Source organism: Genypterus blacodes, unplaced genomic scaffold (genome assembly GCF_046128005.1).
Source record: "Genypterus blacodes isolate CSIRO-AG114 ecotype Tasmania unplaced genomic scaffold, CSIRO-AGI_Gbla_v1 ptg000030l_1, whole genome shotgun sequence".
NCBI classification, from domain to species: Eukaryota; Metazoa; Chordata; class Actinopteri; order Ophidiiformes; family Ophidiidae; genus Genypterus; species Genypterus blacodes.
This window is the reverse complement of record NW_027466843.1, coordinates 6,041,256-6,056,855: the sequence shown is the minus strand read 5'-3', so window position 1 is coordinate 6,056,855 and position 15,600 is coordinate 6,041,256. Positions and strand designations below refer to the sequence as shown.

Sequence of the window (15,600 nt, the reverse complement as noted above, 5' to 3'; positions counted from 1 at the left end):
GATAGCTGGACGGTGGACGATGGACAGAAATGTCTTCATGATTATGGAATAAGAAAAAATAAAAATAATTGCTCAACTCTCTGTAGTCAAGAGACCTAAGATGGGTGTGGCAAATATCTATTTGGTGACTTATTTTCAAGATTGAGTCTCTGTTAAATAAACTGCGACAGCTTCATCATTTTGCTTTTTACCGGAGAAAAAAAGTTCCAAACAAAACTAAGTGGAACAAAAATGATGGAAATGATGAGCATAAAGAAGAAAATTTAATTTCGACATTATTGTTGTTACCAATGAAAGAATGTTACATGTCTTCATGAAAGTATTTACTCAAGAATGTGAAAAACAAAACAGGTTGTGCAATGTGTATTTAGGAAAATATAGGATGAAATCGTTATGGACTTTTGAGTAATCTTAATATTGCTGTGGCTACGTTGTTAAATGGTTAAATATTGGTGTTTGGTAAAGAATCCATTTCTTGTGTTTCTCTGTGGGTTTATGTGTTTTGTGTGACTGTGCAGTTTGTGTGCCTCTCTTTTTTGTAATACAGTGGCTACAATCTTTGTTGTGTTGAGGGAGGATGAATTAATATCAACCAGAGCCTCATTTTCATACTTTTTTCATTGATCCATTCTGTTATGTAGCAACAATAGGACTCAATTTGAAACTCAAACATTAACCTTTAAGTAAATACTGACTTCATTCATCCTGTAGTCTAGTCATTTGAGTTGCGGCTCTATATTGTTGAAGACACTGTGGGTTAACTCATCATGCACAGTGGAGTGAGAGTTTAGGCTTCTTTCTAAAGGTCACTGCATACGTTAATGGAAGTAAATAGTGGAAACCTTCATTGGCACAGTAAACCTACATTCTCTGTTTCAGTGCAAATGTAAGTTACAAGATGCTGTTGCTGCTGCTGCTATGTGTGCGTGTGCGTGCTGTGTGTGCTTGCATGCGTGTGTGTGTGTTTAAGCGTGTGTGTGTGTGTGTGTGTGCGTGCATGTTGGGGGAACAGGTGTTTATGAATGGTAGCGTGACACTATTTGCCCTTACTTTCACTTTAAATCAGGCATTGTGTTTTTTGAATTAAGTGTCTTTATCATTCTATATCATATTTTTAATTAAGCATCCAAAAGAGTTTAAATGGTCAGTATTGACATGTTTATATTTTGCGTAGGGTAACTGTTGTTTTGGTTTGTTTTTTGTTGTATACTTTTTCTGCACTGTGTCAGTGAGCAAACTGTTGAAATAATGCTGAGTGTTGTGTAGTTTGATGCCTCATCCAAAGCTCACTGCTTATGATGAAATATACGTGTGACTTGTTGCAAAGCATTCAACTTTTAAAGTTGAGAAAATTCAATAACTGAGCAACATTGTTTTTGTGCTGAAACATGCAAATGTAATAATCTGCAACTTTTCTTAATTGTATCCGCAGCAATTATGTGACTGCTGAGCAATTTAACGGAGAATTGAAAGAAAAAATGTGTACTCATTTTGCAGTGAGTTATGAAAAATATAATACAATGCAAAAGATTTGTAAATAGAAGAAAATGTATCTGAGGAAAGCCAAAGGAATGAACATGGGATGAGATTAAAGCTCAAGAAAAGGTGTTATTTATGTATAATTCTAGACATAACTATGACTGTCAACGTGTTCATTGTTCAGCACCATGCCAGTATAATGATAATGGAATGTAAAGTTTGGTCACTGCTGTCAGTGATGCAGAGGAAAAAACGCTACAACAGCGACAATTTTAACCAAAATTTAGAATGTTGCAGATTATATCTTTAAATTGAGCTTTGTTAAAGTGTCATTATGTGTCAATCGCTCTGTCTTGATATGCTAAATTGGTAAATAAAACAGTGTATTCATTCTGGGCTGAAGGGATTCAGTACAAGATGTTTCCGTGTTCCCGTGCTGCTGGCCTGTGAGAGAGACTAAAGTGAAACCTTCTGGTCTCTGGTATCCCGACGTCAATGATAATCAATAATCAATTTATTTTATCACCAACTCGACACTCAGCAACTTTTCCAAAATACAAGTAGCTCTTATTCAGGATTGAAGGCTGAACAGATAAACAACAACTTCATACATTTATTCTGCTGATAATAAAATATAATCCAAACATACTCTTATTGTCTAATTAATAAATAAATCAAACAATATTTCACCTTCACATAAAAATAAACATTATGTTGCTCCCTGAAAAGAAATGAATTAAAAGGTCATTTCATAATAAATACCAATCAGGGTATTTTGTTCTCTCTCTCTTTTAGATTGGACTTTTTAATTGAAGAGTGATGAATTTCAGAGAAAACAAATGGTTACACAAGGGTTTGCCCTCTGAAAACAAAACCTGAGTCCTGGCCAAAGGTCCCACTTCATCATTAGAGATGGATTGCTTTGTGAGTTTGGGATGCTGTGGCCTGTTGCTTAAAAGCTGTAAGTACATGAATCATTCACTGCTACACTCCAAATCATTACTCCTTCCAGCTGGAGCTATGAAGTCCTTTGTAGTTGAGTTTCTTTTGCCCTTGTGGCCTTTTTCCAAACCAATCACCTTCCCACACTTCACAGCATGTCGCTCAGAGCTGTGGGGGGGCCTTCCACATTGAGGTGAAGGTTATAATTAGATAGCTTTGACTGTGGGATGCTCTCCATTACGAACAGCAAACATCACCAACGTCACCATGGATACTGACGAATGCATTGCTCACGCGCTGCTATTTTGTGTGTGGTCTGTTAACGCGCCCACAAATGCACAACATCCTCAATAAGCATGTTTACAGTGTTAGACCCATCTAAGAACACATAATCAGTCGGTTGAATTGTGCTGCGATGTTGACCTGTTCCCTCTATTATCTCTAATCGTCAGCTCAAAAATTGCAGAGGAGGGTTTAGGGTACAAAGGATCCAATCTGAAAATGTGCTGCAGACGAGGAGAAGACAGTGATTCTTCTTCTTGTGTTTCTCAGCATGGGCAAACAGCTTCATCATGACTTGAGAGAGCCTGCACAGATTTGTACGTAGCACAGACAAATTAAATCAGATTTCTTACCTGGCTAATGGAGATCATAAGTATAGAGTGTGTGAAAATGTAAATGAGAGTGGAAAATCATATCGACAGTATATTGTTGATCTTTTAGCAATAACCTTGGAACGAAAGCTTGAGATAAGATGAACACATTTAATAGGCAAGTAACGCATACAAATAAATTCAATATAAATTTGAGGAGCAGGTAACGAAGGCAACACATGTGATAAAGGCTAAAACGTGGATCTTAAAACTTTGAGTTAGATTTAATTACTCTACTCTGAGACAGAGAGAGAGCAAAAGAAACAGAGAGAGGGAGAGAGAAAGATCCGTTTTTAGCAACAAATTAGTCTTTGTGGTTCCTTGACCTGAGTAGTTTTTGGTCTTGTCAACTCATGATCACAAACTGATTAAAAACCTTGTTTCGACCTCTTGGGAAATGTAAAACGGATTATCAGTTTAATCCGTTAGGGTTTTTCTGAACTTCTCTCGTCTGTCTTGTTCCTTTGAGTTTTTGGTTTTGTTCATGCATCTCCCTGTGCTCGTGCCTTTAATGACAGTATTCTCATTAATCGTTGTGGTCTACACTACTTTCTACAGGGAAGCGCCGCTAAATAAGGCAATAGGTTTACAGCAGTGATGTTTAGCTTTGGAGAGCAGACTGCTGGACCCCTGACAGCACATTTGTCAGTCATGGTTTGTTTCATATAAATATACAGCATATATATCTTACATTTTGTCATATGTGATGTACATCAGCTCTATACAATATCTACCTGATGTTGTTGTTGTTATTGTCGAAACAAGCAGTGTTGGTGCTACTTCTACATAAGCTTTGTTAAAAATGAGGTGTTGTTTTTCTCCACAGTACTAAGTAAGGCAACTATAGCAAAGCAACACATCTGCAGCATTTGGCTTTGGAGTTCTGGTACGCTGCTCTTTGTCAAAGCAGTCATTTTTACAAGCTCCTCTTACCCACCGCAGTGGTAGATAAGGAAAAGAACATAAACTTGTCAATTTCTTTGGTACAGGTCCCTGTTTTATATCTGCTGTCAGAGTTTTACTGCTTCTGTCCTTTTCAGTGTTAGACAACGTGATTACTGATGACACATTTTTATGTGAACACATAAAAACAACACTCATTGACTCTGTGTCGGTGACAGAGAATGATCATCGCCGGATAACACTTGTAATTGTGGAGGATCTGTTTAATTTAGCATCCATGCAGCCATTTTCTGCTGCATATCTGGGTCAGGGTAACTGAATCAACAGCCTAAGCAATGCAGTCCACGTGCTCTTCTCCCTCGACATCCCCTCCAGCCAGGAGGATCCCAAGGCGTTCTGTGATCCGCAGCAAAATAAACTAACCTCTGCCACTCATATTGATCGATAGCAATGCCTAAAATTGAATCCTGTATCCACAGACACCCTTAACTCACTGACTTATTAAGCTTTACTGTTGAGGTCAGATTGCCCATTTGTATGAAACAAGTAATTTTCAGGATTATCAAACATTTTCCAAATATAAAACCATGTCTGTATGTTTATTCAGCGCACATGGAGCAACATGATCAATGTCAGGTTTTTGTGCAACTGCAAATATTCACTCCTTGTAGCCCTTGAGAAATCTAGCCAAGTGTCTGCTCAGAAGCTTTGCACTGGTCATTATTTTTGTCCCTCCTGCTGTTTGGTGCTGGTGCGTCACACACATTCACCACATCACATTTAATGCTAAGCAGGTTTCCTGGAACATAAGCACAAGTGACATAAATAACTGCTGCGTGTTTGTTCGCTGTTGTTCCTACTTGACTTTAATTTTCATTTATGGTCCCGGCTTTTCCTACAAACAAGATTAAAATGCCACTGTGAGAGACGAGCCATCCATTATCTTTTAATGCATCAGAACAATTACCCAACAAAATACTTTTGACACTTAATTATAATGAACATCCACTGCTGACAGACTAATGTTCATGTACTAATGGAAGGATGATTCCTGATTATCAATGACATTTTGAATAAGGTGTGTCTACTTGTACTCAGGTACCAATAGGAGCTACTTTACCTTTACCTTACCGGTCTGTCTGTCTGTCAGCGTTACATCAGTATGCAGACAGGCTTCATACTCCATACTCTTCCTCCCTGGCTGCTACCCTCATGCTGTATGCCAATATTTTTCATGTGCTAGTTCGACTTGATTAGAACACAGCTGACATGTGTGTAAGTGCTTACTTAAATATTTATATCCATCATGATTTAACTTGCAAAAAAAACCCTTCCTAGAATAAGAAAAGGAAGAAAAGAAAAGCTATGTGAAAATGCATGTAGAGCCAATTTTGATCAGGATTCAATCTGATCATTTTGAGTCTGAAGTAGCCAGGTGTGAATGCAATCAATACAGCTGTAATATGTGCTGGATAAGAGCCACTCAGAGTTGAAAAGACCATCCTGCATCTTCTTCCCATCTCAATGTGGAGTTGTGTCTCTCCATAAATAGGTGCCTGCATCTGCAATTTGACAGCAACAGCCCGAGTCAAACAGCTTGTTTAGTACATCACACATGCTCACCTGGAAAAGGATAAAAGTGCGTAGCATGAAAGACATCCACTGTGTATCTGCTGTGTCAGTCCCTTACTCATTTAGAGGGAATATTAAACATATTATAAGCAGCCCGTCTTATTCCATCAGACTTTGTTTGTACAAGGAATGATCAAGTGGCTCCTTGGGTTTTTTTACTGACAGTGATTTGGCCTCTAGCTGAAGAGATGACAAAGCCAAGTTGAGTGAATGCCAAAGAGCAACGTTTCATGAAACCCCAACTCCTCCCTGCGCTTCTTTCTCTGACCTGTTGTTTTGATTTTTCTACCATGCGTTGCTGAAGACTCTGTCTCGAACAGGCAGACATGCTGTTTTGAAAGCCCGTGAGCTCCATTCTGACACATCTTCAATTTCCTAAGACTGTCTGCCAAGAAATCCACAAAGATAAGTCAGTCCTCCTGAACCTAAGGTGAGCAGTGTCACAGAAAACCCTAGCGTTAAGTAGGAAGGTACTCCTCTATCATGGTTTGTGTGTGTGTGTGTGTGTGTGTGTGTGTGTGTGCGCGCGTGTATACTTTTTAATTTTAATGTAAGGGGGCCATCATAATCTTCTTGATTAATCTGATTCCATGAAGTAATGTTATTAGTGTCATTGTGCAAGTACAGCCACATATATATTTTCTCTAGATTCTTTCTCATTAAAAGTGCTATGAATGGATTTGACAGCAAAACTGCCACAAGCTTTGAGAAGAACTTCATCCGCGTTGCTGCTGTACATAAGTGGAAAATGTAATGAGGTAAAGCTTTTTGTGTCATCGACTGAGAAAACGTTTACAATGAAGCCCAGGATCCACAAGATTCATCCAAATTGGAGCTGAGACTGTCATAACGGCAACATAAATCACAATAGTGTGTCAAACTTTAAAGGCAAATATTGAAGTATACAAATGAGCAAACATAGGAGCTTTTCCGTTACCTGTTCCCTTCTGGAGCTGCAAAAACTATTTGGCCTTTTCACTTAAACCCTCAGGGAAATGAGGTGAAGACGAGAGAGACAAATGGCACACAGACAGGGCCGTAGCCAGGCTTACTGAGGCCCGGAGGGGGGCTCCAAAAATAGTTGCTAGACAATGGAGGATGTTTACTACATTTGTAAAGACTATGAAAGACTTTCCACTTGAACACAGAACACAAGCAGAAATTATACCAAAGTTATACCTACAAACACAATCTCCACGATAGGAGGAGGCGTTCTAATGAGGGCCATTTTAGCTTTATGTAGTTGTTATTCAGTCCCAAGGCATTTGAAGACAACATGTCATTACAAACAAAGGAGAAATGGTTCAGTAATGTTGGTGATGTGACTGTTTTCAGGCACCAGTTGCCTGATTGGGTGATTGTCTTTGAAGCTACAGTCCAGATCGACAATTCCACATTCCGAAAGAATGGCAAACAAGCCTTGTGTATACAGAGGATGTGTGATATTTGTGTCGGAGAAAGGTCAGCACTCATCATATTCCTCAAACCTGGGAGATTGGAAATTGTGTTGCTTGATTCTAGACATCCCTGTGAATGTATGGCAATCAATTTCAAGGTTTGACACAGGGGTGCTGCTGGACACTTTGAGCCCAAGCCAAACAAGACTCTGACCCATCCATCATGTTGCCTATTGCTGTTCATAATAAGGCTGTCAGGATAGGAAAGAATGAAACAAGTATAGAGTAAAATATTCTGATTTAGTCCCTGAACATTGGTTGCAGAATCAGCATTTTGTCTTGTTATGATTTTCAGCTGTTTCTGCTCATAATTTGTATCCACAGTTTACAGAGATGCAACAGCATCTACACAAAACATATTCACACACAAACACACACACATGTAAAGAAGACCTGCTTCCCGGAGTGACGGCAAAAAAATACAATAGGCCCTTTTAACCTCGGAAACAGTTCAGACAAGCAAAGGTTTAGTGTAATGATTTCCTGATTTTCCAGAGTTAAAAAAGAATCAGAGATGACAGAATGCTCGGGATCGTTATGTTCCGTTTTTTGACCTTTAACAACATCTATTAGTGGGCTTTCAAAAATACCCCCCTTGGAGCAAGAAATCACAGCAGAATCTCTTCGGTTCCCTGAGCTGTGACCTTACCAAATTACAGACCAGGACAATCAACTCATCAATTCATTTATTTTCCATAGCAGCTTACTCCTATTGAAGAGTGTGCTATAATTGGTCTTGATTGTGTTTAACATATCTAGCAAGTATTTCTCCATCTCTTGATTTAATTACATTTACTGCTCCGCCCTCACCATCTCATCTTTGTGCTGTGTAAAAACATGGATTGAAATCGTCTTATAATGTGATTTTTAACGAGTTTTCAGCACAGTTCACCTGCAGCCTCCACTTTCTGAGCGCACATGTACCGCCTTCTGTAGATATGATGAAAATGTAAAACAGTACTCTGTAAAACATTTCCATAAATGTATCCCTGATATTGCTGACAAATGCTAGAACCTTTGAAATGAGTTTTTTTATTATTATTCTTTATTTATTTTTATCCATTTCCTCTTTTCTTTTATCCGTGCAGCATTGTTATTATTATCAAATTGAAAAGCATTTTACTTAGAGTGTTTCTACTATACTTACTGGGTCTTTCACTGCTCGGTGCAGCAATGAGAGTAATGACCCGTGTTCCATTCCTTTGTAACTGATGGCAGTTTCTGAATTTACATTTTTAAGGTCTGCAAACAGATATATACTTTAATACTTGATAATACTTCAAGTAGTAAATCATTTTCTTCTTTCTCTTCTTCATATAATAAAAGCTCTCTTTTTTCATTTAAAGCAAATACATCAGGGCCACTCCGCTCCACTTATACTGGACCCATTCCAATGCATATTAACCCGATGTCAATATATCTAATAAGACTGATATTACAGTCCAAAGAGCCTTTACTGCGCTGTACGTGTAATGCTAAATGTATTGGCTCATTAGGTTGAAACAAATTAAGTTAACCTTGTAAAAGGCCTTGACGGATGGCCTTGAATGAAATGGCTACATGGCCTTAAGGAAGAACGCTCTCATTTGCTCCTCTGACCAGATCAATATGTCATTAAGGAGTTGCCACACGTCACTTCTCCCGTGTCAGATTCAGTACAGTCAACACACTGCATCTCTAAAACAGGACAGGGACGTACATAAATGTGTTTTTTCAGCACAACAGAACTCAGCAAAACCTTAAATAAACCAAACATGCCATTTTACACTGCGCGATGAAATACAGGAGACTAAATGCCATCATGCTACATCAGTGGTGATCGGTCGATATTGTCTGCTTTGATGAAATGCCTGGGACCTTCATTGAAACCCAGCCAGTTAGAACTGCTCCAGTAGAGAGCGGGCCACCATGTACTCCTATAGAATGTGTATCAGCTTGGTGTAATGAAAACAAATGGGGTCTTAGATGTAGCTCCTCCTGAAAAAAAAATACTTAGGAGAAAATATTCTATCCACATGGTTGAGGATGGACTCCTAAATAGAGTTTGACTCCATGCATGTCTCTCAGCAGTAGATACAGCTTCTAATGTGCATTGGAGTTTCTCTTTCACTGTATATTTGGCACGACTGAACATTTGACAGTATATATTATTAACATTTATGCTTGAATCTTAAAAACACCAAATGTTAACGGAAGGGAAAATATGTAAATAACCTACGGCATAAAAATGCACTTAGGGAGACGTCAAGGGTCAACGTCCACAACAGAGATAATTGTTATCAAGATAGTTCACGCTCCACTGTAGCGGAAGAAAATAATTTGACACGTTTTAAATGTTGCGAGTTGCATAGCCAGATAAGGCTAATTTAAAATTAATTCGTGCAGCTGCTACGAATCAAAGCAAATTGATACACATTTTAAAATGCCAGATGCATCGACAAGAGCTGTGCTGTGTAAATATAACACGGTCGTGTCATGGTTGGTTTAGCCATACCGGCCGAAGCAGGAAGAGATTTATTTTGATGTTATCATATGATCTTTGTAAGTGTTTCTAATAAAAAACTTGCGAACACACTTCCTGATCGGGAACCAATTGGAATTAAGAACCAGGTCACGTGAGGTCTCTGCACCCTGAGCCTGAACGTGTCTGACCCTGGTGAGTTGCAAGAAAATAGTCTTCTTCTATACTAACATTACTACGACAAACCTTTTTATTATTATTACAAAAAGCGGTAAACATCATGAGGTTATTGCACAATGTGTATTTGTATAGAAGGACAGAAGCCCAAACGCTGACATAACCACGCTTTGTATGCATGTATGGTAATGAATGCCGATCTTTGACAGTCACAGAGGAGAAGTGCAGTTAAGGCGAATTTATTAACAACGTACAAAATATTTAATGAGTGCAGATGTGCAGACTGTTTACAGATTACAAATCCACCCAAACATTCCGAGCACCATGAGCACTGACCCTGAACTGTAACTGCCAATTAGGCTGAAAGTTAACTTTATTCAACAACAACAACAACGATATCCGTGATAGCAGATCATTTTTTGGTGGGATTTTCAGTTGCACATATGAAGAATGGGAAAGCAAAACTGCCATTACAGTTAAGTCGATGGAAACAATGATGTGAGAAAGGATTCACTCAGTCTGATGTTTACATGGTGTAGTCAGTGTTCGAAAATTCATAGTGTTAAATGTCGTGTAGGTGCAGATTCATGCATTTCCTCTGCAGGTGTAAGTGTTCAGGTCCTTAAACCAACTCGTACACATGAGGAAGTATTGAGACGTAGCCTGTTAATCATTACTTATCTCAAGCTGGTTCCATGATTGACTTGTGGTGCAACAAAACTGCATCTGCAAGATCATGTTGTTGTTGTTTTGGAGCTACTATTTTGGTTTTAAACATTTAATTATTTATTCCGTTAGCTCTCTGGGATCACTTAGTAAAGCAGAGGGTTTCATTTATCTGCTCAACCATGATAGCTGTGCTGGCATGCATTTGCTTACTCCTACTGGCCAGTTGCTCTGGTTTGTCCAAACAAACAGTTGAGCTTTCTCCATCACACCACAACATACATTTCAAGTTCACAAAAGTAATGAACAAGTAAAAGTTTTCAGTGAAGAAGTGACACCCACTGAGGAGATTTCAGTTGAGATTAGAGAAATTTGGGGTTTTGATAAATGGTTTTGATTTGTAAATGTTTTCTTCGGCCTTTTAACAGAAAGGTTTTGATTTAAAAGAGACTTCAGACAGAAATGTATTCTACTGCATCTGTATTAATCTGGTGCTACAGTTGAACATTGTTTGTTTGTTTGTTTTGGTCACTGCAGCTGTGAAGTGTGAACGATGGGCCGCCTGGATGGAAAAGTGATTGTTCTGTCAGCAGCGGCGCAGGGGATTGGACGAGCTGCAGCCATAGTAATGACCTGCACACTATATATGTATAGAAAACAGTACTGCACGCTGTTATATTTCATTCCAAACCACATGGGAAATGGCTCATTTATGTTTTAATAAGTAATGACTTGTGGCGTAAACACATAGTTCAAAACTGTAATTGTGACTCCGTAACACGGGTTCTCCCCAGGTTGTTTTTAAGTATACAGTATATGAACACTAGGTTATGATGAAGTAAGAGGATATAATAGATTAAAAGTGAAGAACACAGTGAGTGTTTCGTTTGTCACAATGAATGAAAGACGCTTTGTCTTTGTGTGACGACTGTGCGGTCGTTCCTCATGCACCTCCTGTAAATAACTCTGATCTCGTGTCGCTTGAGATGATGCAGGGTGATTGGTTCAGGAGCTGTGCAGTCCTCTGTTGACAGCCTTGCCAAAGCAATAGCAAAACACTTCAAAGGCTCATATATCCTCGTCGAGACAGGGTCATCATCGGCCCCATTCTCTTCAAGTGTCGCCTGTGAGGCCCTGTAAAAGCCTGCAATGTCTTAGGAGGGTTTGTGTAGTGTGGGTGAATTTAGATACGCAGTCCATGTCAATTTACGCAGTGGCAGACCATTAGAGCCAAAGCACTGATAGGACTCCTGCTCTAGTGTGGGCTTTATTAAGACTTTTCTGTTTAGAAGTGTTGTGTTGTTGTGGTTTGTTATGTGGTTAACCATGCACTCCCCCCCATCGAATAGAACCGAATTAATGTGCCTTTAAATTGCTAAGTTCAGGCATTAGGGTTAGAAAAAGTGCTTGATAATGAGATTGAGATGTTGACACGTTGTGGCCTGAATAATTTCCCTAAAATCAGAGAGGAATCAATTTTCCTTCAGACAGTAAACCAGATTTCATGAATAATTGAAGGTAGCTGTCCCTCGCTGTTAATAAGACCTGGTGCCTTCTGTGTTTGAGCCTCTTGTAAACACAACGCGTAACATCTTTAATATCATTCTTTAAGCTGCACCGATTTCACCAGCTTTGTTTTGAACTGCAGGCCTTTGCGAAGGAAGGAGCTCAAGTCACAGCAACGGACATCAATGGAGAGAAGCTGAAGGAGCTGGACGGAATTCCAGGTATCGTTCAACTCTGTAGGGCTACAGCTGCCATCTGCTGGACAACCAGTGTAATGGCTGCTCATTTACTTTTGGCAATTATGTTAGTTTCTGCTGCTTGGTAAAAAGCTTAAAAAATGCGCAATGGTTTAGTTTTTTTGGTGTTGTTAGCACAAAATGTCTTTATAATAAGATATCCTGACTTGTAAATCCAAACTTGATGTCATTTTTAGTATTATGTTCTTACAAAAATAGTAATAATAACTTGTTATAAATACAAGACTTTAGTTCTGGTGCTTCAAGTGATCTTCCCATTAGATTCATACTTTTCTGTCCTCAACATTTGCCCCAAATGCCCCTTTAATATGTGTGCTGCAAAGGTTAGATCCTATTCATTCACGTATGCCTCCAGTTTATATTGTTCTTTCTTTTTTAATCAAGTTTTAATTAGCTGCCCTGATTTATAGGTTTATATTAGAATTTGATGACTGCTTTAGAACTTGGTGTGCATCCTTTGTGACGGGCAGACTAAGCGGCTCAGAACCTATTTGTTCCCCGGCTCGACCACATCTGAATACATGAATATTGATTTGATTCCTCCCCTTGGAATCCACAGGTATCAGGACCAAGGTGGTGGATGTGACGAAGAAGGATGAAGTGGAAGCTCTGGCCAAGGAACACGACCACTTAGATGTGCTGTTTAATGTTGCCGGGTACAAAAAGATCCTTTCCCACCACCAGAGGAGCATGACTGATCCACCATGCTCAGAGCAGCCCAATACAATTTTATAGATTCCCTTATTTCACTCAGCGTATCTCAATAGACTCTCTGCAGTGTTTGGGACTAAAGCATAAGTGAAACCAGGAGAAACACTGACTGAGATAAGGGCACAGTGCTGCTTTAACTTAACGTAATTCAGATCTAACTTAAAGCTTAGCATGAAATCACAGAGCCAACATCGCGTCTGCACATTTGGCACGTCTGTCCATCTGCCAATTAACTACATTTTCTAAATCCCTATACGTTAAGGTTTAACCTTTACTTGACCTTGTGCCAATCCCCTTAACAAAGGTCTCTAAATTGTCACCTTTAAGAGCCAGAGTAACATGTTGAGGGGGGGGATGGGTATTTTTCAGACAGACTGCCCTGTAGCTAGAGCCAAACGGTGTCAATATCTTTGTTTCAGATTGTATGATTAAACTATATTCCCTTCTTTTGTCACCTGCTTCTTCCTCCTTCCAGGTTTGTACACCACGGCTCCATATTGGATTGTGAGGAAGCAGACTGGGACTTCACGATGAACGTAAACGTCCGGAGCATGTTCCTCATGAGCAAGGCTTTTCTGCCAAAGGTGACCTTTGACTGCGTTGTGCCATATGCTTACATAGTTGATCCTGTTATGGAGGGAACACAATAGGTGCCGGTGTAAACTGAGTGACATATGCTTTATTGTGTTCTCATCCGTTGTCCCCCCCAGGATTAGCTGTGTTACTGTATTACTCTGAGCCTGAGACATGATGAGCCTGGCAATGACTGCTCAAGTACTAATCCACCTTAAGCCACAAACTGAGCAAAGTGTCTCAAAGTTGAATTTTTATTGCTGATCCTAGCATATTTGTCTGATTTATGTGCTGTAGTAGAAGTTAAAACCACAGCTCGGCATGTAATCTATGTGTGTAAACAGTACATATAAGGTGTGTTTGCATGTTTCTGCCACCTTCCACATATTTGTCTCATTTCAGATGTTGGAAAAGAAGTCAGGCAACATCATCAACATGTCATCCGTTGCTTCAAGCATAAAAGGTAAAAGATCCTATCGCAGAGATGAAACCACTACGCTTTAATTGAATAAACACATGAAGCCAGGTGTAATCCTCTTACCCCAGATAATTGCTTGGCTTGTGCATGTTTGTGTGACATCTGCTCTCCCCTTAACGCAGGTGTCGTGAACCGCTGCGTCTATAGCACGTCCAAGGCCGCCGTGATCGGCCTCACCAAATCTATAGCTGCCGATTTCATCGATCAAGGCATTCGCTGTAACTGCGTTTGCCCCGGTGAGTTTTTGGCACACACCCCGCAAACTAAACACCCAATGTCCCCTCCTGTTGTTGATTAACTGCTGCTCAAGACTACCATCGTTTAAAGCAATAACAATATCCTGCAGGCATCCTCAATTCTCACTAAAATAGCACCCAATATGCTTTTAAGGAAGATTGCATGGTTTTTCTTATGTGCTTGAGGACAATGTGCCGTTTTTCCATTAAGAAATATGGCACAATCACTCCAAATAGCTTTCCACTCTGCATAAATAACCAATTTGCAAGTTCATGATTACTTTTTTTTTCTGTTTTAAAGCTGTTTTTTAGAGATTTGTCCTTCTACAGCAGACTAATTGTACCCTGGTCTGTCATTTACGTAATCAAAATCCACAACCTGGTCAACAATAGTGGCTCGCTGCTCAGCACTGTCGCCTCAAAAAAAGGTGCTGAGCTTGAATCCTTCTCTGAGTCGCTCCGTGTCAGCGAGGTTTTACCTGAGTGTGACACTTTCCTCCCCTTAGTCCAAAGACATGTAGGTGAATTGTGAATGTGAATATGTCGGTGTAATTGTGAATTGGTGTGTGTGTGTGTGTGTTGCCTTGTGAAAGACTGCTGAGCCTTTCAGGACACGAGTTGTGTTTGTTTCCTCAGGGACTGTAGATACTCCCTCACTGAGGGGGAGGATCCAGGCCCAACCCGACCCAGAGCAGGTACTGTGGACCCTTCATGTGCTCTTCTGCTGTCTCTGATCTCAATTGGACGGTGATACCTGCCATTCATAGCTGCATCTTTACTTTAACCCAATGACTTAAGATTGAGTGTAAAATTCCTTTCTGCAGGCTTTTAAGGATTTCATGGCAAGACAGAAAACAGGCCGGATGTGCAGAGCTGAAGAGGTGGCTCACCTGTGTGTGTACCTGGCCTCAGACGAGGTGAGAGCGCGCAGACATCGGGAAATAATGAAGTTTATGCAGTGGTTATTACTGTGGTTATTTGTTTATGATCGAAAATTACATAAAGTTCAAGCAAGCAGTCTAAACTAAAGTCTTGAGTCCATACATGGCTGACTTTTGCTATGGTTTTATTGATCCACGTGCAACCAAGCTTCTCCTGCCCGGATGTAAAAAGAAAGAGTATTGAACTAACTGTCATCTTATTCTCCTCTGACAGTCGGCCTACGTGACGGGCACTGAACACATCATCGATGGAGGATGGAGACTCTGAGCTTCTTCCTACTGCAGAAAATCAAATCCAGATCAGGCCAATATATGTTTTTAACGTGATCAAACAAAGTCTGTACAAGTCTGTGCCCTGAGAAAAGATACTGAAAGAAATCGAGATACATGAGCAACGTCACAGCAAACCATGTAATTATTTGTTTGTGTTTTTAATAAATTTGTTCGATTGACAGTGGGACTACTGGTGATATTTAGTAAAGTATTGATTTAAAACAAAACAAACAAAACTTAGCCCCACACTGTTGT

At 39.7% G+C, this 15,600-nt stretch overlaps 1 protein-coding gene across 1 annotated transcript; it reads left to right on the top strand.

Annotated features, from left to right (window-relative positions):
• The first annotated feature begins 9,658 nt into the window (after positions 1 to 9,658).
• Positions 9,659 to 15,526, top strand: bdh2 (3-hydroxybutyrate dehydrogenase, type 2). Its single transcript, XM_076145338.1, has 10 exons — positions 9,659 to 9,722; positions 10,908 to 10,995; positions 12,019 to 12,097; positions 12,693 to 12,789; positions 13,320 to 13,428; positions 13,820 to 13,880; positions 14,018 to 14,131; positions 14,768 to 14,826; positions 14,956 to 15,048; positions 15,287 to 15,526. The coding sequence occupies exons 2-10, from the start codon at positions 10,924 to 10,926 to the stop codon at positions 15,338 to 15,340; spliced, it is 738 nt and encodes a 245-aa protein (XP_076001453.1). The 5' UTR covers positions 9,659 to 9,722; positions 10,908 to 10,923; the 3' UTR covers positions 15,341 to 15,526.
• Positions 15,527 to 15,600: the final 74 nt, after the last annotated feature.